This window comes from Sminthopsis crassicaudata, chromosome 3, assembly GCF_048593235.1.
Source record: "Sminthopsis crassicaudata isolate SCR6 chromosome 3, ASM4859323v1, whole genome shotgun sequence".
Lineage (NCBI taxonomy): Eukaryota > Metazoa > Chordata > Mammalia > Dasyuromorphia > Dasyuridae > Sminthopsis > Sminthopsis crassicaudata.
Genome location: NC_133619.1, coordinates 152,011,018 through 152,032,788, shown reverse-complemented (window position 1 = coordinate 152,032,788; position 21,771 = coordinate 152,011,018). Strand labels below are relative to the sequence as shown.

Genomic DNA, 21,771 nt, shown 5'->3' with positions numbered 1-21,771 from the left:
AACCGTGATATGAGCAAATCACTTCACTTTTCACTTTGCTCATCTGTAAAGTGTGAGGATTGGACTAGGAGACCCCTGAGATTGCTCATGGGCTTATAGCTATGATTTTGTGAAATACTAATGAGTACAGAAGAGTGCTTCTGTATTCTCCTTATTAATTTGCCTTTTACTGCCTTCCTTTTTCTAACTTTAAATCCTTTAAAAATCCTTTTTTAAAAAAATCCTTTGTCTTTTCCTCTCCCTCCTTATTCTGAACTGAACAATTTTCTCCATGCTTTCTCAAGTTCTTTGAATTCACTCCCTTTCTTTAACTTTCCCTGAACTAAGCCTCTGGGAAGTTTTTCCAAGAATTTTGCTGTCTAGTTTCTTTTTTTTTTTTTTTTGTTTTGTTTTTTTCTGAGGTTGGGGTTAAGTGACTTGCCCAGGGTCACAGAGCTAGGAAGTGTTAAGTGTCTGAGACCAAATTTGAACTTGGGTCCTCCTGAATTCAAGGCTGGTGCTCTATCCACTGCGCCACCTAGCTGCCCCACAAATGAATGTTTTGATGGAAAGGACAGTAGGATTTAATGCTCAGTGTTGCGTTGTAATATGTGTGTTCTTTAAGTGACATGAAAGAGATTTGAAAAATCTGAGTTGTGTTCCAGTTGACCAAACTTTCTAGAAATATAGCCGGGGAAAAAGAATTATCAATTATCAGTGTTTTCCCTTCTCCTAGGATGCTGCATCCCTTGGCTCTCAGAAAGGTGGAATAACCAAGCATGGATGGCTGTACAAAGGCAATATGAATAGCGCTATAAGTGTAACCATGAGGGTAAGACAGCACGTCATTCTGCAGTCATTTTATCCTTTGGGGGGCAGTGCTAGAAATGGATAGCTGCAGAGCATTGATTCAGTCAATCATCCTTACTTTTTCCTACTTCAGCTGTTCAGGATGAGGTGACATTTGAGAGAGCTGAGGTTTCCTTCTCTGTCATGGAACAATTCCTTACTACATATGCTTTATCACTTAAACAATATACATTTCTTGAACTAAAGTGAGCTTCTCCTATGACTGAAATAGTGACCATTAATTGAATATAACACTAAAAGAAAAAAAAAGTATATGTCATGAATGTGGAAAGAAAATAGTGAAAAAGAAAGCGTGAGTCAAACATTAGAGAATAAAAAGGCTGAAAAAAATCCAAGATTCATAATTAAGATAATATAGAAGGGGAGAGGTAAGAATGGTAAGAAATGGAAAAAAAGGACATGTATAGAAAAGAATAAAAATATTGATTTTGGTCACTCTCATGGTGGAAAAGCAATGAAAAATATGATAAAGCATGCCATTTTAGTGGTTAAAAAAAAAGTGATCTGTATTTTGATTACTTTCATTCCTTCCAAGATGTAACTTATACCATTTCTCTTTATGGTAATATTACATCATATTTCTATTCTCTGGAGGTAATTCTTAGAGATTAAGTTAAGAGAGTTAACTCCCTCTATCTCTATACGAATAAAATATTGCAATGATAATGTGGCTCATTCTAAACTCTGGGAATGTTTACTTCAGTGCAGTTAGTTTTGGAGTCTAAAATAATAATCATATGTTTTATAGTTTTAGTTATCTGTAGAAATAATGAGATCTTTTATTTTATTTTGAAATGATGCCAACAAAATTATGGTGTTTTTTTTCCCCTTAGTCATTTAAGAGACGATTTTTCCATTTGATTCAACTTGGTGATGGATCCTATAATTTGAATTTCTACAAAGATGAAAAAATCTCCAAGGAACCAAAAGGATCAATATTTTTGGATTCTTGTATGGGTGTAGTTCAGGTAAATTTGGAAATAATTGCATTATTAGGTTTTGTTATTGTTGTTAAATTGTAATTGTGATAAAGCAATTTCAAAATGGGTATAATTACACCAGAAATGTTGTATACATGGTCCATTTAAAAATTATTCAACAAGTACTAAGTTTAAATTTTACTAGGGTGTACAGTGATGTCTAAGATATGGTCTCTGTCCCCAAGAAGTTTGGGGGAAATAGGACAAATAAACAAATAACTGTGTAATTCAAAACTGCATATGGTAAAGGCCTTAAGAAAGATACAAAACCAATTCTGTGGGAGGTTTTTATTTTCCTAGCCAGTGAAAATAAGGAAGTGTATTTAACCATACTCTGGAAAGAATACTCAACAAGGATACAGCACCAATTCACTGGAGCATAATTTCCCCTTCTTCATTGGCCACATGGTTGCTGTAGCAGTTTTACCTTCTCATGATCTACTTTAAAATTTGGAAAAGTGCTTCCAGTGGATAACTTAAACTAAGTTGAAGTAAAGGGGAAAGGAACAAAGGAATAAGCATTTATTAATTGCCTAATATGGGTCAGGAACTGTGCTACCCTTTACAAATACTATCTTTTTTTTGATTCTCTCAGGAATTCTATAAAACAGGACCTATTATTAAGCTTATGAGGGAGGATCTATTAAATTGGTTTCCATTTTGTAGTTAATGAAACTGAGACAGACAGAAGTTAAATGTTCAGGGTCATCCATATACATACATAAAGACACAGACTTCCAGAAAAATGTCAGAAACAGGATTTGAAATCAAGTTTTCATGAATCCAGCCCAGCCTTCTATCCACTGTGCTGTCTGGCTGTTTATATCTGAACATAGCCTACTATACCATTTTAAGATGAAGAAAACCCCAGTTTTATAGAGAGGAGAAGAAACTTCCTGATGTATTACAGATCAGATAGTAACAGAAACAGGACTTTACAAATATATATGTATATTCTCTTATTCTGATACAGGTCACTAAACAAGAAAAGGTTTACTTACGTGTTCTTTAGGATTGCTTTGGAAGGGGTTTTAGGGTTGCTTTTGAAAGCAGATTAAATTTTGCTGGGCTTTTTTTTTTTTTTTTTTTTTTTTGGTATTTTGTACAATTTCTTTATCAGACCCCAAATGGAAATTATGGATTCATCATTCTCATTGGCTTCTCTTAAAAGGCCAGAGTAGACAGTAATATTTCATTTTAGTTTATCTCCTTAGGGACTGGTCTGCCATATTCCATTCATGAGGAATGTGAGATAGAAGTGTCTTATCTATATGTGCTACTCCTACATTTTGTGTTGGAAATGATGTTTTTAAATCATTCATTTTATTTCTTTCATTATTCTGATGGAGACTCTTAGCTAGTGGGTAGTAGAGCCAGGATTTGATCCTGTCTCTTGACTTTTTAACTTGTGACCTTCATATCACATCAGGCTATCTTTGCATGAGGTTATTCAACAAAGATATTATTGTCCACCATGTATCTCCATCAGATGCTCCATTAGGAGCATCTTCATTTTCTGTGCCCACATGTGCAGTTGGGCTACTTGATCTATTATGTAGCACCCTGGAATGAATAATAAAGAGTTTTTTGGATTTTTTTAATGAGCTTTATATTAAGTATCTCCAATTAGCCACAACACCCTAGGAAAAAATTACTTCTGTTAATAATGCAATAAAGAAGCTTGGAGTTATTGATAGCACTGATGGAGAACCTTAATGGTAGCTGCCTAGAATGTGTGGGTTATTCCTTTAGTAGGAGTTTCAATCAAACTCAGTTCTGGAACTCTTTCTGGCTATTTTGAGTTGACCTTTACAATGCTAGCATTAAAAAAAAAAAGTTTGAAGCAAAACACATGTAGTATTTGGTAAGACAGCTTTTGCAGCCATAAGTAGTAGGAACCAGAAAAATAACCGCAATCTGGCTGATTTATTATGTTGTGAGAACCTTTGCTGTGTGTACAACCTAGTATGTAGATAACGCTGGTGGACCATGGAATTAGGGACATCTTTAGTATGTGCTTTTAAAGTCCAGGCAGTCATTTAAAGAGAAGATTCTTTCTTCATACTCCTTTGGAAAAAAGAGTGTTGTGGGTGTATGTTTCTTTGCTTTTAGTAAGTTACAGCAGGCTTTGAAAGATTATTAAAGTAATTTATGCTTTTTTTTAAAGATACAATTATTCAATGTCTTGCCATAAGATCAACTGGTTTCCTAAAACTGGTTGGGGGTAATCAATAGAATCCAAGTGTTTGTTAGATTGAGCTAGCATTTGTTTATTTTCTACCTTACATGATGGTTATTTTAGAACAGAATTCTTCATCTTTATTGTGTCAGTGGTCTTCTTTGGTGTGGTGAAACCTGTAGCCCACTTATATAATTGAAGAAAATGCTGATTTTTAGTTAAAGAATAGTAAAAAATAAAGATGTAATTTTTTCCCACCCAAGTATATGAACCTCCTGGAAATCTATCTATAGACCACAGGTTAAAATCCCTTGTTTTAGAATCACAGAATCTCTGAGATGGACGATAACAAGAAGTTATCATAACAAGTAGTTATACAAGAACTAACTTTGTCATTTTATGAGTGAGAAAATTGAGACTTGGTGATTTTCTCAATTTTATATAGCTACTTAAAAAAACTGCCCTTTTTAAAGTATTGTTTTCTATCAGGTGTCTTGGACACCCTTTAGACTGGTCCCAGTTAATCCTATAAGTGAGAGAGAACTTCACTTCATGCCTCTGTAAAGAAAAATAGGTAACTTTTATCATTATTTTTTAGATATGCTTTCCTGTTTCTTTGAAGAAGAATTCCCAATTGTTGGTCTATATTGTTATGTAAATTAAATGCCCAAATTCTAAAATGGTGTTTAGGGAAGAAATATTGCTCTTGAGAAGGAACTTTAAAAAAAATTTAATTTTTAAAAATGAACCAAACAGTTTTCTCTCCTTTCAATCTCCCATTATTCTCTATGGAGAAGGGAGGAAAAAACCCCTCCAATAATAAACTTTTGTAGCATATAGTTGTAGGCAAGCAAAACAAATTGCTACAGCACAATGGCTACATCCAATTTGATTGGATATAGTAGAATAAAATCAGGAAGGAGAGGTAGTTGGGAATCTGATTAAGAAGGTCTTTCAGAAGCCAAACTAAACAATTTATGTTTTGTCCTATATATACAGGGAACCTCTGAAGACTTGAACAGGCTGTTTACATGACCAGACCTTTGCAAAGAGTATTTTTGTCTTTCTTTGTATTTCCAGAAATTATCATAGTGGCTGGCGTATATATAGTAAACACAGTAAATGCTTGTTGATAGATGAATGGTTGGACTAAGTTTGCTTAGAAAGGAGGGAGAATGGAGACAGGAAATTGCTATAATAGTATAGCTGAGCTGTTGAAGGCCTAAACTAAAATAGGGACAGAGAGAATGGAGAGAACAGAATGAAGGAGACAAAAACCTTGGAGATTAAATTAATAAAATTTATCACCTCATTGGGTTTGAAGAGCTGGGAAGAGTCAAGGTCATTCTAAGGTTTTGATATTAAATGATTATGGGAGGTCATATAAATAGGATAATTGAGAAGAGAAGCATTTTTTTCCCTATCAAAATATCAGGAAATAGCTAATAAATTCAGCTTAATAAATAAAAATTGCAAATGTTGATGCATTTGAGATGCTGATATGATAATTCAGATAAAGTGACTATTAGGTAATTGGAAAGGTGGGACTAGAATTAAGGTGAGAGATTGGGCTACTCATCTGCCTAAAGGTGATAATTGAAGTCATGGGAGTTGATGAGATCACTAGAGACTATTTATATAAAGTAAAGAAAGCTAAAGATATAGAATGTTGAGGGACACCTACATTTAATAGATGGGAAGATGAAAATAAAGAAGTGGTCACAGGATCATAGATTCTGAGTGGATACAGGGACACCTTAGAGACTATTGAGTCCATCCCCCTTCTTTTACAACGGAGTAAAGTAAGGCTAACTGAGAGTGAAATAGTTTGCTGTTAAAGAGCATGTTCGTAGTACAATGACAAAATACATTCTTATTTGTTCATCATGGATGCATTCTTGGGGACACAGGGTGAATTTGCCCCACGGAAAAAAAATCTCTAGCTGGTGGTGGGACAAAGAAGTTTGGGTACCTCAGAGTGTTTTTACTCAGGTCCCTGAAAGAGAAGTATTCCCACTCCAAAGCCACATAAGTTAGAGGGAGAACTAAAACTAGAATCCATGTTTCATGATTCACATTATAGTTTTTTTTACACAATATCACATTTAAATCCTTTTTCTTACCTTTGTGTTAGATTTCCATGGACATTTTCGGGTGTGTACCAAATTTGTTAGCTTTTGAGATCTTTAGTACTGTTATAATATTTCATTGTGTAATTTGCCAGAACTCCCTTTCCATTTCCTTGGGGCACTCCTACAGAATGCCTACAGAGCTGTGGGGAAGGGAAAAAAAAATAAAACAAAAACAAACAAACAAACCCTACAAGAATAAAGGCCTCCTCCACCTCTGACTTCCTGTTTCCCTTCTGGAGGAGCAGTTTAGTTTTGGTTTGAGCTGGAAATCAGTGATCTGCACCTGGTTTGGCTTGTTCTTTTAAGAAGCCCCATAATGTCTCCCTTTTTTTTTTTTAATGGGGAGGGAGAAGAGTCTGAACCTATAATTTTATATATGATATCATATTAAACTATCGTCAGTGCAGGGAATTCCCTTCACCAAAGCATATCAGCAACTCATTCATAACTTATTGTCTTAGAAAACTTCTGAAGACTTGAGATATTAAACAAATTGTCTATATATATATATATCAGAGGCAGGCGATTTTGTGCCTCCAAGGACAGTACTCTGTCTTCATACCACACCATCTGTCACTATCCTTTTAATCCAATGTCACTTTTTACCTCTGTGTAAATATATTAATAGGTTTATGCTTTTATTCAGATATAGTTTCTAAAGTAAATAGGTGAAAGTCAAAGAAATGGAGGACTGGGCAAATAAATGTCAAGCATCTTGTAGCTGAATGTTTATTAGGATCTGCCAGGTTAAGTAGTTGAGATGTAATGTTTGATTTTAGAAATGGCATTTAAATTTATTTTTTTGGATATAGTGATACATTCTATACCTGTGATTTCATTAGTATAGGCAACTGGTGGCTGAAGAAACTATGCAGTAGTGGTTGGGACTTTTTAGGCAAATCTCAGAAAGCCACCTAGATCTCTGAGTACTGAAGTCAGTGTGTCATAATTGCTTGGTTCTGAGTCCCAGCCCTCTAGCTAATACACTATTCAGATTTTTTTTTTAGTATCAAAGAATAATGAATTCTTGGGAATTTATAAGTAGTAACAATGTGGAATATATATATATATTTTTTTTTTTCTTTTTTTTTTTTCCCCCCCTTTAGAACAACAAAGTCCGACGCTTTGCTTTTGAGCTCAAGATGCAGGATAAGAGTAGTTATCTTTTGGCAGCAGATAGTGAGTTGGAAATGGAAGAATGGATAACAACGCTCAACAAAATTTTGCAACTTAATTTTGAAGCAGCAATGCAAGAAAAACGGAATGGAGAAGCTCATGAAGGTAAGTTGTTCAAGGCTGATTTAGTGATAACTGTTATAGTATATAATATGTAGTGGTGTAGTCATTAGATTTTAAGTTTCTTGGGACCAGGAACTGTCTTTTTGTATCTCCAGCTTAATAAATGTTTATTGATTAATTATTAATTGGAAAACTTTTCTTATCACTTCTTTCTGTTCCTGCCCATTCCTCTCCTTCCCACATCCAGTACTTTTCCTTAGAGATTATCCTCCATCTACTCTTTCAGTGCAGCAACCCTTGTTTTTGCTTTTCTTTGTATTCCTAGTGTTTAATGCAGTGCCTGACATACAGTAAGCACATCAAAATTGCTTGTTGGCTGGCTGACTGATTCTAGCAGTCTTTCATTTATTAACGTAACAAGAGGTTTCACAGAACCTTTCCTGACAATGAAAGAAAGTAATAAGTTGTTTCTGCAGCATTTTTTTTTTTTTTTAAATAAGACAAATTAGTTCTCAGGTATTTACAAATCAGGCAAATGATCTCTGCAGTTTGTTTGGATGACTATGTCAGACTAAGCTGGTGGGTAAAATCCATGCTTTATTACTTCCAATTAACATTGTCTAAATCCAAGAGTTTAGAGAAAAGAAATTTGTATTCGTATCCCTATGTAAAATAAAACATTTTTAATTACCAGAGACTGAGATGATCTGTTTTGAATTGTAGATGATGAACAAAGCAAATTGGAAAGCTCTTCCTCCGGTTTAGATAGTTACCTGCCTGAACTCGCCAAGGTAATCATTCTTTAAAGCTTCTGGTATTGGTGGGATGAAATTCAGACGTTGCTCTTATTTATTGGAAACTAGAATTATATCTTCTGGACTTAGCAGTTAGTTTTCTTTGACTTATGTATTTCTTTAAAGGAGAATGATATGAGCTGCAGTAGCACTAAGCAAACACTTTAGCATTTTTTAAAAATTATATTTCCAGTCATTGAATACAGTTTTGCAAAAGCTAACGAGTAGAACCCAGACTTTGATGATTTTTTTCCCCCAACATAATTATAGTGCTTTGCATTTCTCAGGTTCTGTCTGTACTATTTTTCTCTATGAATAGACTCACCTCCATTCAAGCAAGAGGCAAATAAGGTCTAGATTTGAGATTGAGGACCATTTATATATATCTCAGGCCATAGTTCACTTCAGCACTCTGCCTAGTGCTTGCTCAAGATAGAAGTATTTGCTGGTTCTTTTAAACCTTTTGATAAAGGAAGAAAATAAAATAAAATTTTTTTGCCTTATTTCTCTTTTGAGGGGAAAGGGGCAGAAGGTTCACATTAGGAACTAAGTTTTGACACTAATTACTCACTCTAGAATACCATTTAATTTTATGCTACTGATATACCTGATGGGGCACTGTGGTTAGTGGATTTAATTCTAGTCAGGAAGACATATTCCTCAGTTCATATCTGGTCTCAGTCACTTAACACTCTTTGCCTCTGTTTCTTCATCTGTAAAATGAGTTGGAAAGGAAATGGCCAACCACTTCAATATCTTTGCTAAGAAAAGCCCCAATGAGGTCAGGGTGTCTGAACAACATACTTGACAGATTATAATTGAAAAAACTCAAAACACAAATAAAAGTATGCTGGCATTGAACTTTGACCTTCATTTTAAAACAGAGCTGCTTTTCTCAGATACCAAATCTCCTCCTACAATAAGAATTTAGGTACCTAAATGCCTTTAGGGTTTAGAAGTAACCACAGTGTCTTTTTTAGCACCTACCTATTAAAGCTAATTTTAGTACTGTCATTGTTAGTTCCTGTTTTCATGAAGTTGAGGTAAGGAGATGTTTTGGTTCCTTACTCTAAATTTCTATCTTTGTATTTTAAGTATGAAGTATTCAATGCTTTTTGTCCCTCCTTTTTAATCACTGTGCTTTGCTTTACCACTATTAATTTGTTAGTATATTTTGAAATATTTTGAGTGTTTCTGAATATTTTGTGGTTGCTGAAATATATCTTTATGAGAGTAGAATCTAGAAAATAATTGCATAAAATTTAGTCTGTGAACCACCTTGTGAAAAGAGTGGCTTCTAAAAGAAAGAATGGGCTCCTTTAAGCCCAAATGTTAAATAGCTTTCACTTGCTGAGTAATTAAATGGTAGCTAGTTGTTGCCTACTAGAAAGAGTTCTTTTTTAAGCATGTTTTCAGCTCTAACAAATTCCCCTGCGGCCTTGAATTTTTTCAACTAAGATCCATACCATTGCCACATATTAACAGAAAACTAAGGTCCTTCAGGAAGACATAACATCCCTAGGAAGTCTTTCCATGGGAGGCCACTCTTCATATTTCACCTAACTCACAAGGAAAGGTGGTCTTAATCCTATTTCCAGACTATTCCTCTACCATCATCCCGAAATGACCTTTCCTCCTTTGAGAGATGTGCAGTCCATTTATACACCAGTCTTGTCACTGTCATCAGTTGATCCCCTTAATTTTTCTTCAAGCTTCCATAATCACTTTTATACCTATTCTTCCTTTTTTCTTGGTACCCATAACCATTGAAGACTTCAATTATTGTATTGTTGAACCCTTTAGCAACAGAATCAAGTTAATTCTTCTGTCTTCTCCATTCCGGTGACCACCTTTACCCAATTTAAGCTGTATACCAATATGGCTTTGTCATATTCCTCATCATCCCTCACATTTGGACTTCTTCACAGATCCAGAACTATTAATTTCTGATCTCTGACCAAAACCTTCTGTCCATTCTCAGTCACCCTTTTTGTACAAACTCCAATTCCCTTAATTCAACAACTATTGCCCTCTCTAATTTATCTACTTATCTGTTTATCTACTTCTTCACCTTGATCTCAGAGTTTGCTATTTTAATGTTTTATTATTTATTACTTTAGAATCCTTGTGTTCTCTTGTTCCTCTGCTTTGATGTGCTTGATTGTTCCAGGCCTGTTAAGGAAAATGAGAATGATGATGGTGATAATGATGATAAAATAACTAACCTTTATTTAAGACTTTAAGGTTGGCAAAGCCCATTACACCATTCTAGGGTAACTGAACATAGACATGAAATTATGCTACTCTTACACATTACACATTCATCGTGTCACCTTGGTCCTTTCTGCTGCTTGACAGTTATTTTACCCTCATTGACTTTCATTTACCATAGCATATATTCCATATGTTTTTCCCTTTGCTTCCATTTTTAGACCCCTCCTTTAAAAAAATGACCTGGATTCATTTTTTAGATATAGACTGCCAGAAAATAGCTTCTCTCAATTTCTTTCATATATTTTTAAAATGAGTCAGCATCAGTATAAAATTCCTTTTTTTAAGTGCCACCCAGCAGGCACTTAAATTTGATTTGATCACATTAGAGATATTCCTTTTTTGAGATGACCTAACTCCTTCTCCCTTACATCACCACTTCTAAATTGAAAAGGAAAAAAATAACAAAAGTTTGTAACATATGCAAAGTTAAGCAAAACAAATTCATAAATTGGCTGTGTCTGAATCGATACATCTTGAATTGATCACTTCTCTGTAAAGAGTTGGAAAGTACTTACCTGTACTTTTGAATTTTGATGAGTCTTCAAATGGATCAGTTAGTTCTAAGTTCCCTCATAGTTGTTTATCTTTACAATGTTGTTGTTATTATATAAATTGTTCTCCTGGTTTTGCTTATTTCATTTTACATCATTTTATACAAGTCTTTCCAAGTTTCTCCAGGAAAAAAAAATCCTTCCTGCTCATTTTGTAGTAATTGCCCCTCTTAGTTCCTCTCCCCATTCCCATCCCCTTTCTTCTCCCCCTCCTACTTCCTCCTACTCCCTTCCCTCTCTCAAAGACAGCTTTCTGTATGGTTTGTTTTTTTTTTTTTTTTTTTTTTTTTTTTTTTTTTTGGTCTAATAATTTTTTTCAGTGTGTCTTGTCAGAGTCTTGGCGTAGTCTCTTTTCTTGCCATTTTTTCCTCCAGCTCATTTTACAGATGAGGAAACTGAGATAAATAGGGTTGAGTGATTTGTCCAGAGTCACACAGCTAGTAAGTGTCTGAGGCTGGATTTGAACTTATGAAGCTGATTCTAAGCCCAGTGCTTTATCCATTGCATTTAGCTGTATTGGTTAGTTCCTGACTTCAGGAAATTTATAATCTAGTTGACAGGAGGCAGCTTGTGGTTTATTTTAATCCCCAGAGCAGTTGCTGCTATTATCAATAAGATTGATCTGTTTAGCCTAACTCTTGTTTTGATGTTTGTGTATATAAAGTGGGGAGTCTGAATCATGAGATCATAGAATATGAGAGCTTGAAGATCAAATGCCATCACTTTCCAGGTGAAAGTTTATCTGTAAAAATTTTTTATATGACCATAATTGCTACTAAATAGAATGAGTCCTATTCTATGTTAAATAACTGGAAATCTCTAAACAACGTCTCTGGTTTTTGAACTTGCCCAGGGGTCAAATAAACAGCACATTTGGTACCTTGGTTCCCATCTTGGACTTTCAAATCTGTTTTTTTTTTTTTTTTTCTTCTACATCATTTTAACATGAGGGAATAAACGCTGGGTGGAAGGGGAAATGGGGACTAAAAGATTAAAAATTCAGATAAAGTAATAAAGAAGTTTTAAGGGATGGAAATAGCTGTGTTGGTTAGGTCTGAATTGAAGTACAACCCCCCCCCCCCAAAAACCAAAAACAACCCCAAACCTAGAACAATGAGAGAATAACTGCAGGAGACTGTTAGGGGTGTAATTTGATTAGTACAACTTCCTCTCAGTTCCTTTCTGCCTCTATCCACTTAGCTCATTGCTGTGTCTTTTGCGTTTCCTTTGTGACTGAAGTATAGATATGCAGGATATGATTGACAGGAAATTGTTTTAATCAGAAAAAATTTTTATCTCATTCTCTAGATTTTCCTAGATATTGCTTTTCCTTATGGGATGAGTAATGTGGATTAAAGCCCCTTACAGACTTTTAAAAATTTATCCCTTTAGTGCTATACATTTGTCAACTTGTAGATTAAGGGATGCTTCCTTTCTATAGCCAAGCTTTTTTGTCCCTTTTATCTGTTGTCTTATCTGCAGCCAAACATATGTTATGAATATCTTAGGATATAGTATCTATAGTATCTACAATAGTTTATATATTTAGTTATATAGTATATGTATTTATTTCTGACAACATGAACTGTTTTAAATTTAATTTCAGTACTTCGAGGGGATCTGTGATTTCATAAGTGAGGGCATTTTTCTATCCACTGTCATACTATAAGCCTTAAAAGACTATATAAATATTGCTTGTTGGAATTAAATTAGCTAGACTCTTCTAAAGTAGATGTGTAGCCCATTATTTGGATTCTAAGTCTGTAATTCTAAAGTGTGCTTAACACAGTGCCTAGCACATAATAAGTGTTATATAAATGTTATTATTGTTATAGATTTTTGAGAGCTGCCAGAGTTTTTGTGTCACTAGAATAATCTTTAAGAATTCATCATCCCTTTTATGTAACAATTAGGCATTGGAGTAAGTCTTCATGGGAGGCTTTTAAATTTAATATTTCGATTTAATGATTTGATAAACTCTCACCACAACCACTAGTTAGTATTTTGAAAATTAATTTCTTCCCAGAATAGTTATGGGATAAATGACGGTTAGAGCTGGCTTGCCTGCTATTATTGTCCATTGTTATCTTCTAATTTAAAACCAGCATTTCAACCTCCTAGAATTTGCCTAATACTTATTATTTAACAAAAGTAGTTCAATATCTTCTGGTTGCCTTGTTTTTAGATGATGTCAGAGTTTGTTAGTCAACCCCAGTTACTGCTTTGTCTAAAGACATACCAAAAAATAATACAAAAGTTTTCACTGCATTATTCTTCCTTTTACAGTTTCTCCTCCTTTAAACTTGGTTCCAGGCCAAGTGAGAGTCATCTTCTTTCTAAATTGTTTTCAGCATGACATTTTGAAACCAGAACACCTGGTTCTGTCACAAGTCTGACTTGTTCCCCACCCTAGTTATTATATATTTTTTTTGAACAAACAACACAATCTTTCCAGTTTCCACTCCATTATATTGATGATGTCCACTTCAGTTCGACAAACTTTTATGTCAAGTGACAGATACAAAAGATTTTTGTCTTGCTCTTTTTAACTGAGTTGGGGACAGGATGAATCTCCTAATAGTTAGAGCCAGCTAGTTCTCAGGGTCACTCCCTATTTGGGCCCACCTCCTATCTTCCCCGTCTCTCCCCCCCCCCCCTTTCCTTTGCATTTTGAGTTAAAGGAATTTAATAGAATTGAGATTGGGAAGGTAGCTAATCTGACTCTTTGAGTTGCACTCTGCCTTATTATAGTCTTAGAGACCTTCGTGGCTGAAAAAGAATCAGAGCTGGATATAGTAGTCCATGCTTGTAGTCCTGGGGAAGTTGAGGCTGGTGAATGCTTGAGCTTTGGCTCAAGCTAAGTCAATAGAGTGTGCACAATAAGTCTGACATCAATATACTGAACCCCTAAGAGTGGAGGGGCTATTACCCTGCCTAAGGAAGGAAAAACTGCTCAGGCCAGAAACAGAGCAAATCAGAGTTTCTGTGTTCATCAGGAGTGGAATTAACCCATGAGTGGCAGCTATACTTGTAGCCTAGGAGAATGTCTCAAAAAAGATTTTATACACACACACACACACACACACACACACACACACATAATACACACATGTATATATGTATGTATACGTATATATGTGTGTATATATTTATATAAACACACATGCATATATGTATTCATATGTGCACGTGAATGCAAGTAATACACACATACAAATGTTTTTGCAATGCATGGATGTATATGTGTATGCACACACGTGTGTATTATGTGAGTGTATATTTTTTAAATCATAGAAATGATCTAGTTTACAAATAAAGGAATTAAAGCCTCAAGAAATTAAGTGAATTGGATTTTATCCTTCAGTTAGTGAGCAGCAGAATTTAGGTTGGAATTAAGGCTTCCTTAAGTCCAATCCACTGCTTTCTTCCCCATCTCTTACATTCCCCCATCACATTTATGTGACATACAGAATAGAACACAGAAGGGTGTCAAAAGCAGGGCTCTCATATTGACACCCTGTTAGTTCAAGTTCAGTATTGAGAAGAAGTGAGATATCATACGCCATTGACCATTTATCTCAAGATAGTTTACTTTGCCCTAACATAGTAAAGATACTCAACAAAGATAGAACAACTTCTCTGGGTGTTTTCCTCCAACAAACCCCATCTCACCTCTCCTTGTGGAAGTTTGTCTGAGCAACATCATGGGATAAGGCAAAAGTCCCTCTCATGTGGCTTCAGAAGTCCAAGTCCAAGAGAGCTAGACTCTGTGTGGCTGGGACTTTTTATGTGTTTAGATAAGTGGGAAACTGTGGCAAGGAAGGCAGGGTCAGTCATTTAGGCCAATCAAGTTCAAGACAGCTTTGTTTTATTTTAGGTAAAGCCTCTTCTCCATGTTGTGGGTGAGAGGAATTTGTCCTGTCACATAAGGGATGGAGAATATTCCTGGGGAAAGGAGGATACAGTTATTTGCAGAGGTAGTAGAAATAGCCTGTAAAGGAACTTCATTTTAAAGAAAAAAATAAATCTGTAACTAAATTGTAAATTTTCAGGATCCAGCCCTTGGTTTAAAAAAAATCTAGGTAGACAATTTTTTTTTTTTTCTGACAATTCATCATTAGGGTGAATACTTTCAATTTAGGCCTTAACTTTTCTTATTCTCCCATCTTTCTCCTGATTTTTACTTTTTGAAATGGTGACCCATGCCTATATACCTTAAATTTCTCTGAACTCAGTACTCCTTTAATCCCTTGTAATTAAACTTCTTTACCTCGTGAAATTGCTCTTTCACTGGTCCCCAGTGACTTCCCACTTAATAAATGGAATTCTCTTTTTTCCACTAGCCTCCCAGACCATTCAATGGGATTTGACACTTTCCTTCTAGATTCTCTTTCTTCTCTTGGCTTCTGGAATACATTACTCATTCTTCTCATACTTTCCCTACTTGTTCCTTTTCTGTCTCCTTTTCCTCATCCCTATAATGTTTGCCCATTTTTTATTCTCAGCATTCTTCTCTCCCCTTACTTCCACTCTCCTTTCCCTCCTACTCTTCTTCCCTCCTCTCCCCTAACCTCTGTCTTCTATTTTTTGTCTTGACATTTTTATTCACATCCATGGTTCCAATTATCTGCATAGATGACTCATATATATCTTCAATCCTGACCTCTGTGCCAAGCATCTAACTAGTATCTCCATATGCTTATATTACATATCAAGGTTGACATCTCCCAAATTAAATTTATCTGTCCCTTTAATACCTTTTTTAAAAAATTCAGCTATTTTTTTCAGTTCTGTAACTCAGATACCACCCAGATTCCCATGTTTGAAACCTCATTATTTTCTTTGATTTCTTCCTTTAGCTCTTAGATCTAATCATTTACCACATCCTGTTGATTCTCCCTCCCTTTTCTCTTGCATTTGTCCATTCCTTTTCATTCCTTCTGGTCCCACCCTAGTACAGGCCCTTATTAGCATCTGGAATTTTGCAATAACTTCCCAACCAATCTCCCCACCTTCTTTCTACACTCCTCTCCTTCCCATCCCACCTATCTCTTTCATATTACTACCAGGTAAATCTTCCTCATTCCTAGTCTTTTCAAAATAGAATTTCCTTCTGAGATCCTTATTACTTATGAAATAGTTTGAATTTTTTAACCTACCACTCAAGACCCTACAGTCTAGTATACTTTTCTCTTCCATTCATCAACTAAGACTACTAGTCAACACCCAAACACATTCCTTGTTTTCTCATCTTTGGGATTGTTTTCTCTCCTCTAAGTTTCTCTGTCCCCTTTTTGAAATCTTGAATGCCCTTGAAAGCCTTACTTACTTCATGAAGCTTTACCTCTGATGTCCCTGATTAACATTTGTCTTTCCATGTTCTATTCATCATTTAGGAATCGTAGTCTCATAAACTGAGAATATAAAGGTACCATTAGATCGACCCTCTCATTTTACAGATGAGGAAATTGATCCTCAGACTGTTTAAGTGACTCACTGCCTGTAAGTTTCTCAGCTGAGATTCAAATCAACATCTTCCTAACTCCAGGTCCACATCTCTATCCATTTTACTAGATTACCTCTTACTATTCTTCTCACATAATGCTTTTTCTACCTCCACAATGCACTTATTACTATGTATATATCTCTCTCTGTGTGCTTTAATTTTCATGAAAGCTTCATAAGGGCAGGGAATCTTTATATCATCCCTTAATGCTCCTTAATAAGTATTTGCTGAATTTGATTTGTCCCTAATTATTAAGACTTAGAATATATAATAATAATAATAATAATAATGATACCATATCCCTATACCCCTATAAAGGTTAGAAATTCCTGACTTTTCCACATATCTACCCTTCAGTATATTTACAATGATCAGATTTGATGTGAAATCAATGTGTAATTTAACATGTATGGGACAGCCTGCCATCTAGGGGAGGGGATAGAGGGAAGGAGGGGAAAATTCAGAACAGAAGTGAGTGCAAGGGATAATGTTATAAAAATTTACCCATGCATATGTACTGTCAAAAAATGTTATAATTATAAAATTAATTAAAAAAAAAAGAAATCAACGTGTAATAAAGAAAGAGTATCATCCATCTCTAAAGATGGTTTAATAAGAAGGGCATTAACATCACTAATATAATACTTTTGTCTGATCCTTACTTTGGATACTACAACATGGCTTCATGAAAGAAACTTTGAATCCTCTGTAAACTTTCTTAATCTCACTTTTCCTTTTCTGTAAATTTAGAGCACTGTGCTAGACTCGAAGGTCCCTTCTAGCTCATAACCCTGTGATCACTTAGTGTTTCTGAGACTATTTCCTATGTAAAATGAGGATCATGATATTTGTTCTATCTCTGTGAGAGGATTAGATGGAAATACTTTGTGACTAGAAAGCATATGAAGTATCAGCTATAATTATCATGTTATTCTGAAAACTATAATATCTTTGGGATAGTGGAATAGGTCACCTTCACCTTGAAATAACCATTGTTGAAGACTTTTGTCAGGAAAGTGGTAAGGAAGATTAGTAGGAAAAAAGTGAAAAGTAATTCTTCCTTTGAAAAATTTCAGTTTTCCCCATTTTTTGAGGGAACATAACATTCTGTAAACAGCTCTTATTCCTTTATCTTTTTTATTCTTCCCTTCCTTTTATTTTCCTGTTTTCCTTTCCATTCTTTTTTGCCCTAAGTACATAGTGTTTGATGGAAGAAGGGATGCTGTGGTCTCAGAGTTACTTATAAGAAATATATTGCATTTCCTCTTCCTCTCCCAGAGCTCTCCCAAGGGGATTGTAGAATATCTAGAGAAAGACTACATGTTTTTATTTTTGCCCTAAGACATTCTGATTGTACATCTTGGGATACCAGTCCTTTGGCAGCATTGAATTTTAGTTTATGGCAGTATCCAAGACCACCTCTCTTTTTTTTTTTAGACACTGTTTTCCAGATCTATTCCTTGAGCTTAACATAACAACAATCCTTTGTGTTCTGCATGAATTTTGTTGCAACTAAATCACAGAACTGATGGTCCCTGAACTCCAGGCACTTACTAACAGTCCCTGGCATGAAGTCCTGCTGTGAATGGACTTTTTGTCACTAAACAAACTTGTCTTCTGTTGCTGCACTACTGTGCAGCACTATTTGATTCTTTTTCTAGCCACAATTATATAAATTAAGGTTTAGTCCGCTGCCTTGTGTCTTCTACCAGAGGAGGCCCCAGCACTTGTCTAATTTCTCTCCTTCAACAGAATAAAGAAATATTTTTGCTTTTAATCTATGTGAGCTCTTTTTTTTTTTTTTTGAGTTAACAGAGGGTCAGTTAAATTGCTAAACTTTTGTTTAGCAATTTAAGAAACTGAGACCTTGAGAAATTAAGTAAATTAAGCCAAGATCTAATATATTACTTGTAATGTTTTAAATTAAATAAATATTTATTATAGGACTTTTATTTATTAGGCCATTATACTAAGCATCATACTCTATGGCAGGCTCATTAAATTTTTAAAAAAATAACTTTTTATTTTCAAAATACATGCAAATAAATATCTTCAACATTCATCCTGGCAAAACTTGTGTTCCAAATTTTTCTCCCACCCCTACTCCCCTAGATAGCAAGCAAGTAATACAATATGTATTAAACATGTACAGTTCTTCTATACATTTTCACATTTATTATGCTGCACAAGAAAAAAAATAAGATCAAAAAAGAAAAAATGAGAAAGAAAAAAAATTAAGCAAACAACAATAAAAAAAGGTGAAAATTCTAGATTATGTTCTATATTCAGTCTCTATAGTCCTCTCTCTGGATGCAGATGGCTCTCTCAGATCTACTTTATAGTGGATCCACATGCCCTAGCAGAAGATGTGTATTGTCTGCCATATGGCATTTGAGCATTCATTCACTAAATATTGAGTTCTTAAAATGTGTAAGACCTTTCTTTCCTTTAACTAATTTGCATTTATTTTATATATATTCATATATGTACATACTGTTTCCCTCAAATAATACAGGTTATTTCCTTTGAATAGTAATATTGTTTCCTCCTTAAATGAAGAGAATTTTGTTTTTGTCTTTGTCCTCCAGCACCTTTTGATTGATTGATGCTATTCCTCTTCTTAGTAATGCTTTTCCTCCTCACTTCAGCTGTCTAAGGAAATATCACCCATCTTTCAAGTCCTACCTTCTCTCCAAAACCTTCTCTTACCAAATCCAACCACATCCAACTCATTCTTAACAGAATTCTTATTGTACACATTGTTAAACACTTTATTGTTCTCCCCTACTATATTGTAAATTTCTTTAGGGCAGTGACAATGGCTTACATTATTTTTGTTCTTCCATCTATATTTATCAGTATGTTAGACATATCAAATATGATAATAAGGGTATGAGCTGGAGTAAGCTTACACTGATGGATGAGAACTGAGTGTTAAATTTTCAGTGTGACCATGGGATTTAGTAAACACTACAAATCAGGGCTTGATTTATCGTTTTATTGATTGTCTGGAGAGCTGATTATTAAATAATTAGCAGCACACCACAAGTAATGGATAAAGAAACTATTTACTGTTAACTCTTTTAAGGCTTTAGATTAGGAAAGTTGACAACACATTTGTATGATTCTATGATAAAATAAATGCAACATGTTGCCTTTCTTGTTTATTACAGAGTACCCGAGAAGCAGAAATCAAATTAAAAAGTGAAAGTAGAGTTAAACTCTTTGTCTTGGATCCAGATGCCCAGGTGAGAAGTGTGCTTTTGTTTGACATCTTCCATAAACAAGCAGAGAAATTACTTAGGATATGCATTTTTAAGTGACAGTTTACCATTGCCTTTTTTTTTTTTTTTTTCTTTTTAAGAAGCTTGAATTTATGGGACTTGAACCAGAAGTGAAGCCATTTGAAGAAAAGTTTGGGAAAAGAATTCTTGTCAAATGCAATGATTTGTCTTTTAATCTGCAATGCTGTGTTGCTGAAAACGAGGAAGGACCCACAACAAATGTAATTGCTTTTAAAAATATATCTTTATATTTTCTTTTTTGTGTATGTGGCATCAAAAGCATTCAGATTCTTTTAACACAGCAAGCAGTTTTCAAGGCAGTCTAGCCTGGGAAATAGAGATTCTTCAAGGAGGTTAGGAATGCTTGGAACAACCGTGGGCACAGATGTAGTCATGGGTATTGTTTAACCTCCAAGGTCAAGATGAATGTGAATGATAAGATGTGTTGGTTTTATGTGGATGCCTTTGATGTTTTGAGTTTAAGTCTGTATCAGAGCCATGATTTATTTTCTGTGGAGTAATATAAATAGACTAAGAATAAAGACAAACAGTACTATAAATTTGGTTCCTGTTGCACCTATTGAAATTAAACGTTTTTCTCTCACAGAGCAATCCTGTTTTATAATATAAATAGCTAAGTAATAATACACATTCTCAGTTTTAGTAGCTTACAGACAGTATTTTTTCATCAATCAGTGCTGAATTTTTACAAATAACAGTAAAATAAAAGTAAAAGTAATGATAATGGTAACCAATGTTTTTTCCTTCCCTTCCACCCTCAGGTAGAGCCTTTCTTTGTGACCCTCTCACTGTTTGACATAAAACATAATAGAAAGATTTCTGCTGATTTTCACGTGGATTTGAACCATTTCTCAGTGAGGCAAATGCTACCTGGACCACCTCAACACCTGGTGAATGGCAGTGGAGATAGTTTACAGAGAATTCAAAGTTTCTTTCATGAAGCCATGTTGCAGTATCCAAAGCAGGTATGAGATCAAGATATTTCAATAATGATATTAATGCGCAACTTTAGAAATGGATGATACTCATTCTTTGTTATATATAATTTCACTTCAAATCTGGCCACTATAAATATGTCAAAAATTTCACAGTGAACAACTTAGAATAATGGTTTTTAAGAATGTGAATAAATTTTAAATTTACAATATTGAGTTGTAACATTCTTCATCATGGATTTAAATATGATTGACCACTGGTAGAGGAGAAACAAATTGGCTTGAGGGAAAGGAAGAAGAAAGAGGCCTTTTTCATTTTTTCTTCCTGAGGTTAGAGATTTCTTTTTACTTTTTCCCCTTCCAAACTTACAGATGTTTTCTTTAATCTTTCCATTTGTTACCCAGTTTGGCATACTGATAGTTATTTAAAAACTTTTAAAATGTATTTTGTTTTTAATTTATGGAATAAAACAACCATTTCTATAACGTATAATAAAAATGATTTTACATGAGATTATAAATCTGTTCTATATGGTTTGCTACTTCTTTGAAATATATAATATATTGTCATGTAAATGTCTTTTTTTTTCCTTTTTCTTATTTATCTTGCCCACCCCTTACTCTAGAGTTAGCTACCACTAGATACAAATATGTGTATATCTGTATATGTAAAATTATTCTGTAGATTTATTTATCATTTCTTTCTTTGGATACAGATAGTGTCTTGCTTCATATGTCCTTTGTAGATAATTTGGATATTTATACTAATCAAAATAACTTTTTCCCCAAAGTTCTTAAAGCAATATTGCTGTTACTATATACAACATTTTTTTGGTTCTTCTCATTTTACTCTTCATTATTTCATGCCAATCTATCCATTTTTTTCTAAAATCATCTAACATCATTTCTAAAAGCAAGTGTTATCCATCACAATCATATACTACAGCTTATTCAACCATTCACCCAAATTGGAATGTATCTATGTGTTCCATGCTTTAGAAATTTGTGTATATATGATTTGTAGAAT

The 21,771-nt window shown here is 34.4% G+C and overlaps 1 protein-coding gene across 27 annotated transcripts in view; it reads left to right on the top strand.

Moving 5' to 3' along the window:
• Positions 1-21,771, top strand: part of DOCK9 (dedicator of cytokinesis 9) — a 353,079-nt gene that overhangs the window by 200,246 nt on the left and 131,062 nt on the right. For 26 of the 27 annotated variants that reach the window (XM_074299422.1, XM_074299428.1, XM_074299424.1 and 23 more), the window contains exons 6-12: positions 716-811; positions 1,683-1,817; positions 7,247-7,421; positions 8,103-8,170; positions 19,678-19,752; positions 19,869-20,009; positions 20,571-20,774. In XM_074299422.1, the coding sequence (XP_074155523.1) occupies positions 716-811; positions 1,683-1,817; positions 7,247-7,421; positions 8,103-8,170; positions 19,678-19,752; positions 19,869-20,009; positions 20,571-20,774 (894 nt within the window). The remainder of the gene's footprint in view (positions 1-715; positions 812-1,682; positions 1,818-7,246; positions 7,422-8,102; positions 8,171-19,677; positions 19,753-19,868; positions 20,010-20,570; positions 20,775-21,771) is intronic. The other variant, XM_074299410.1, reaches the window with a different exon arrangement.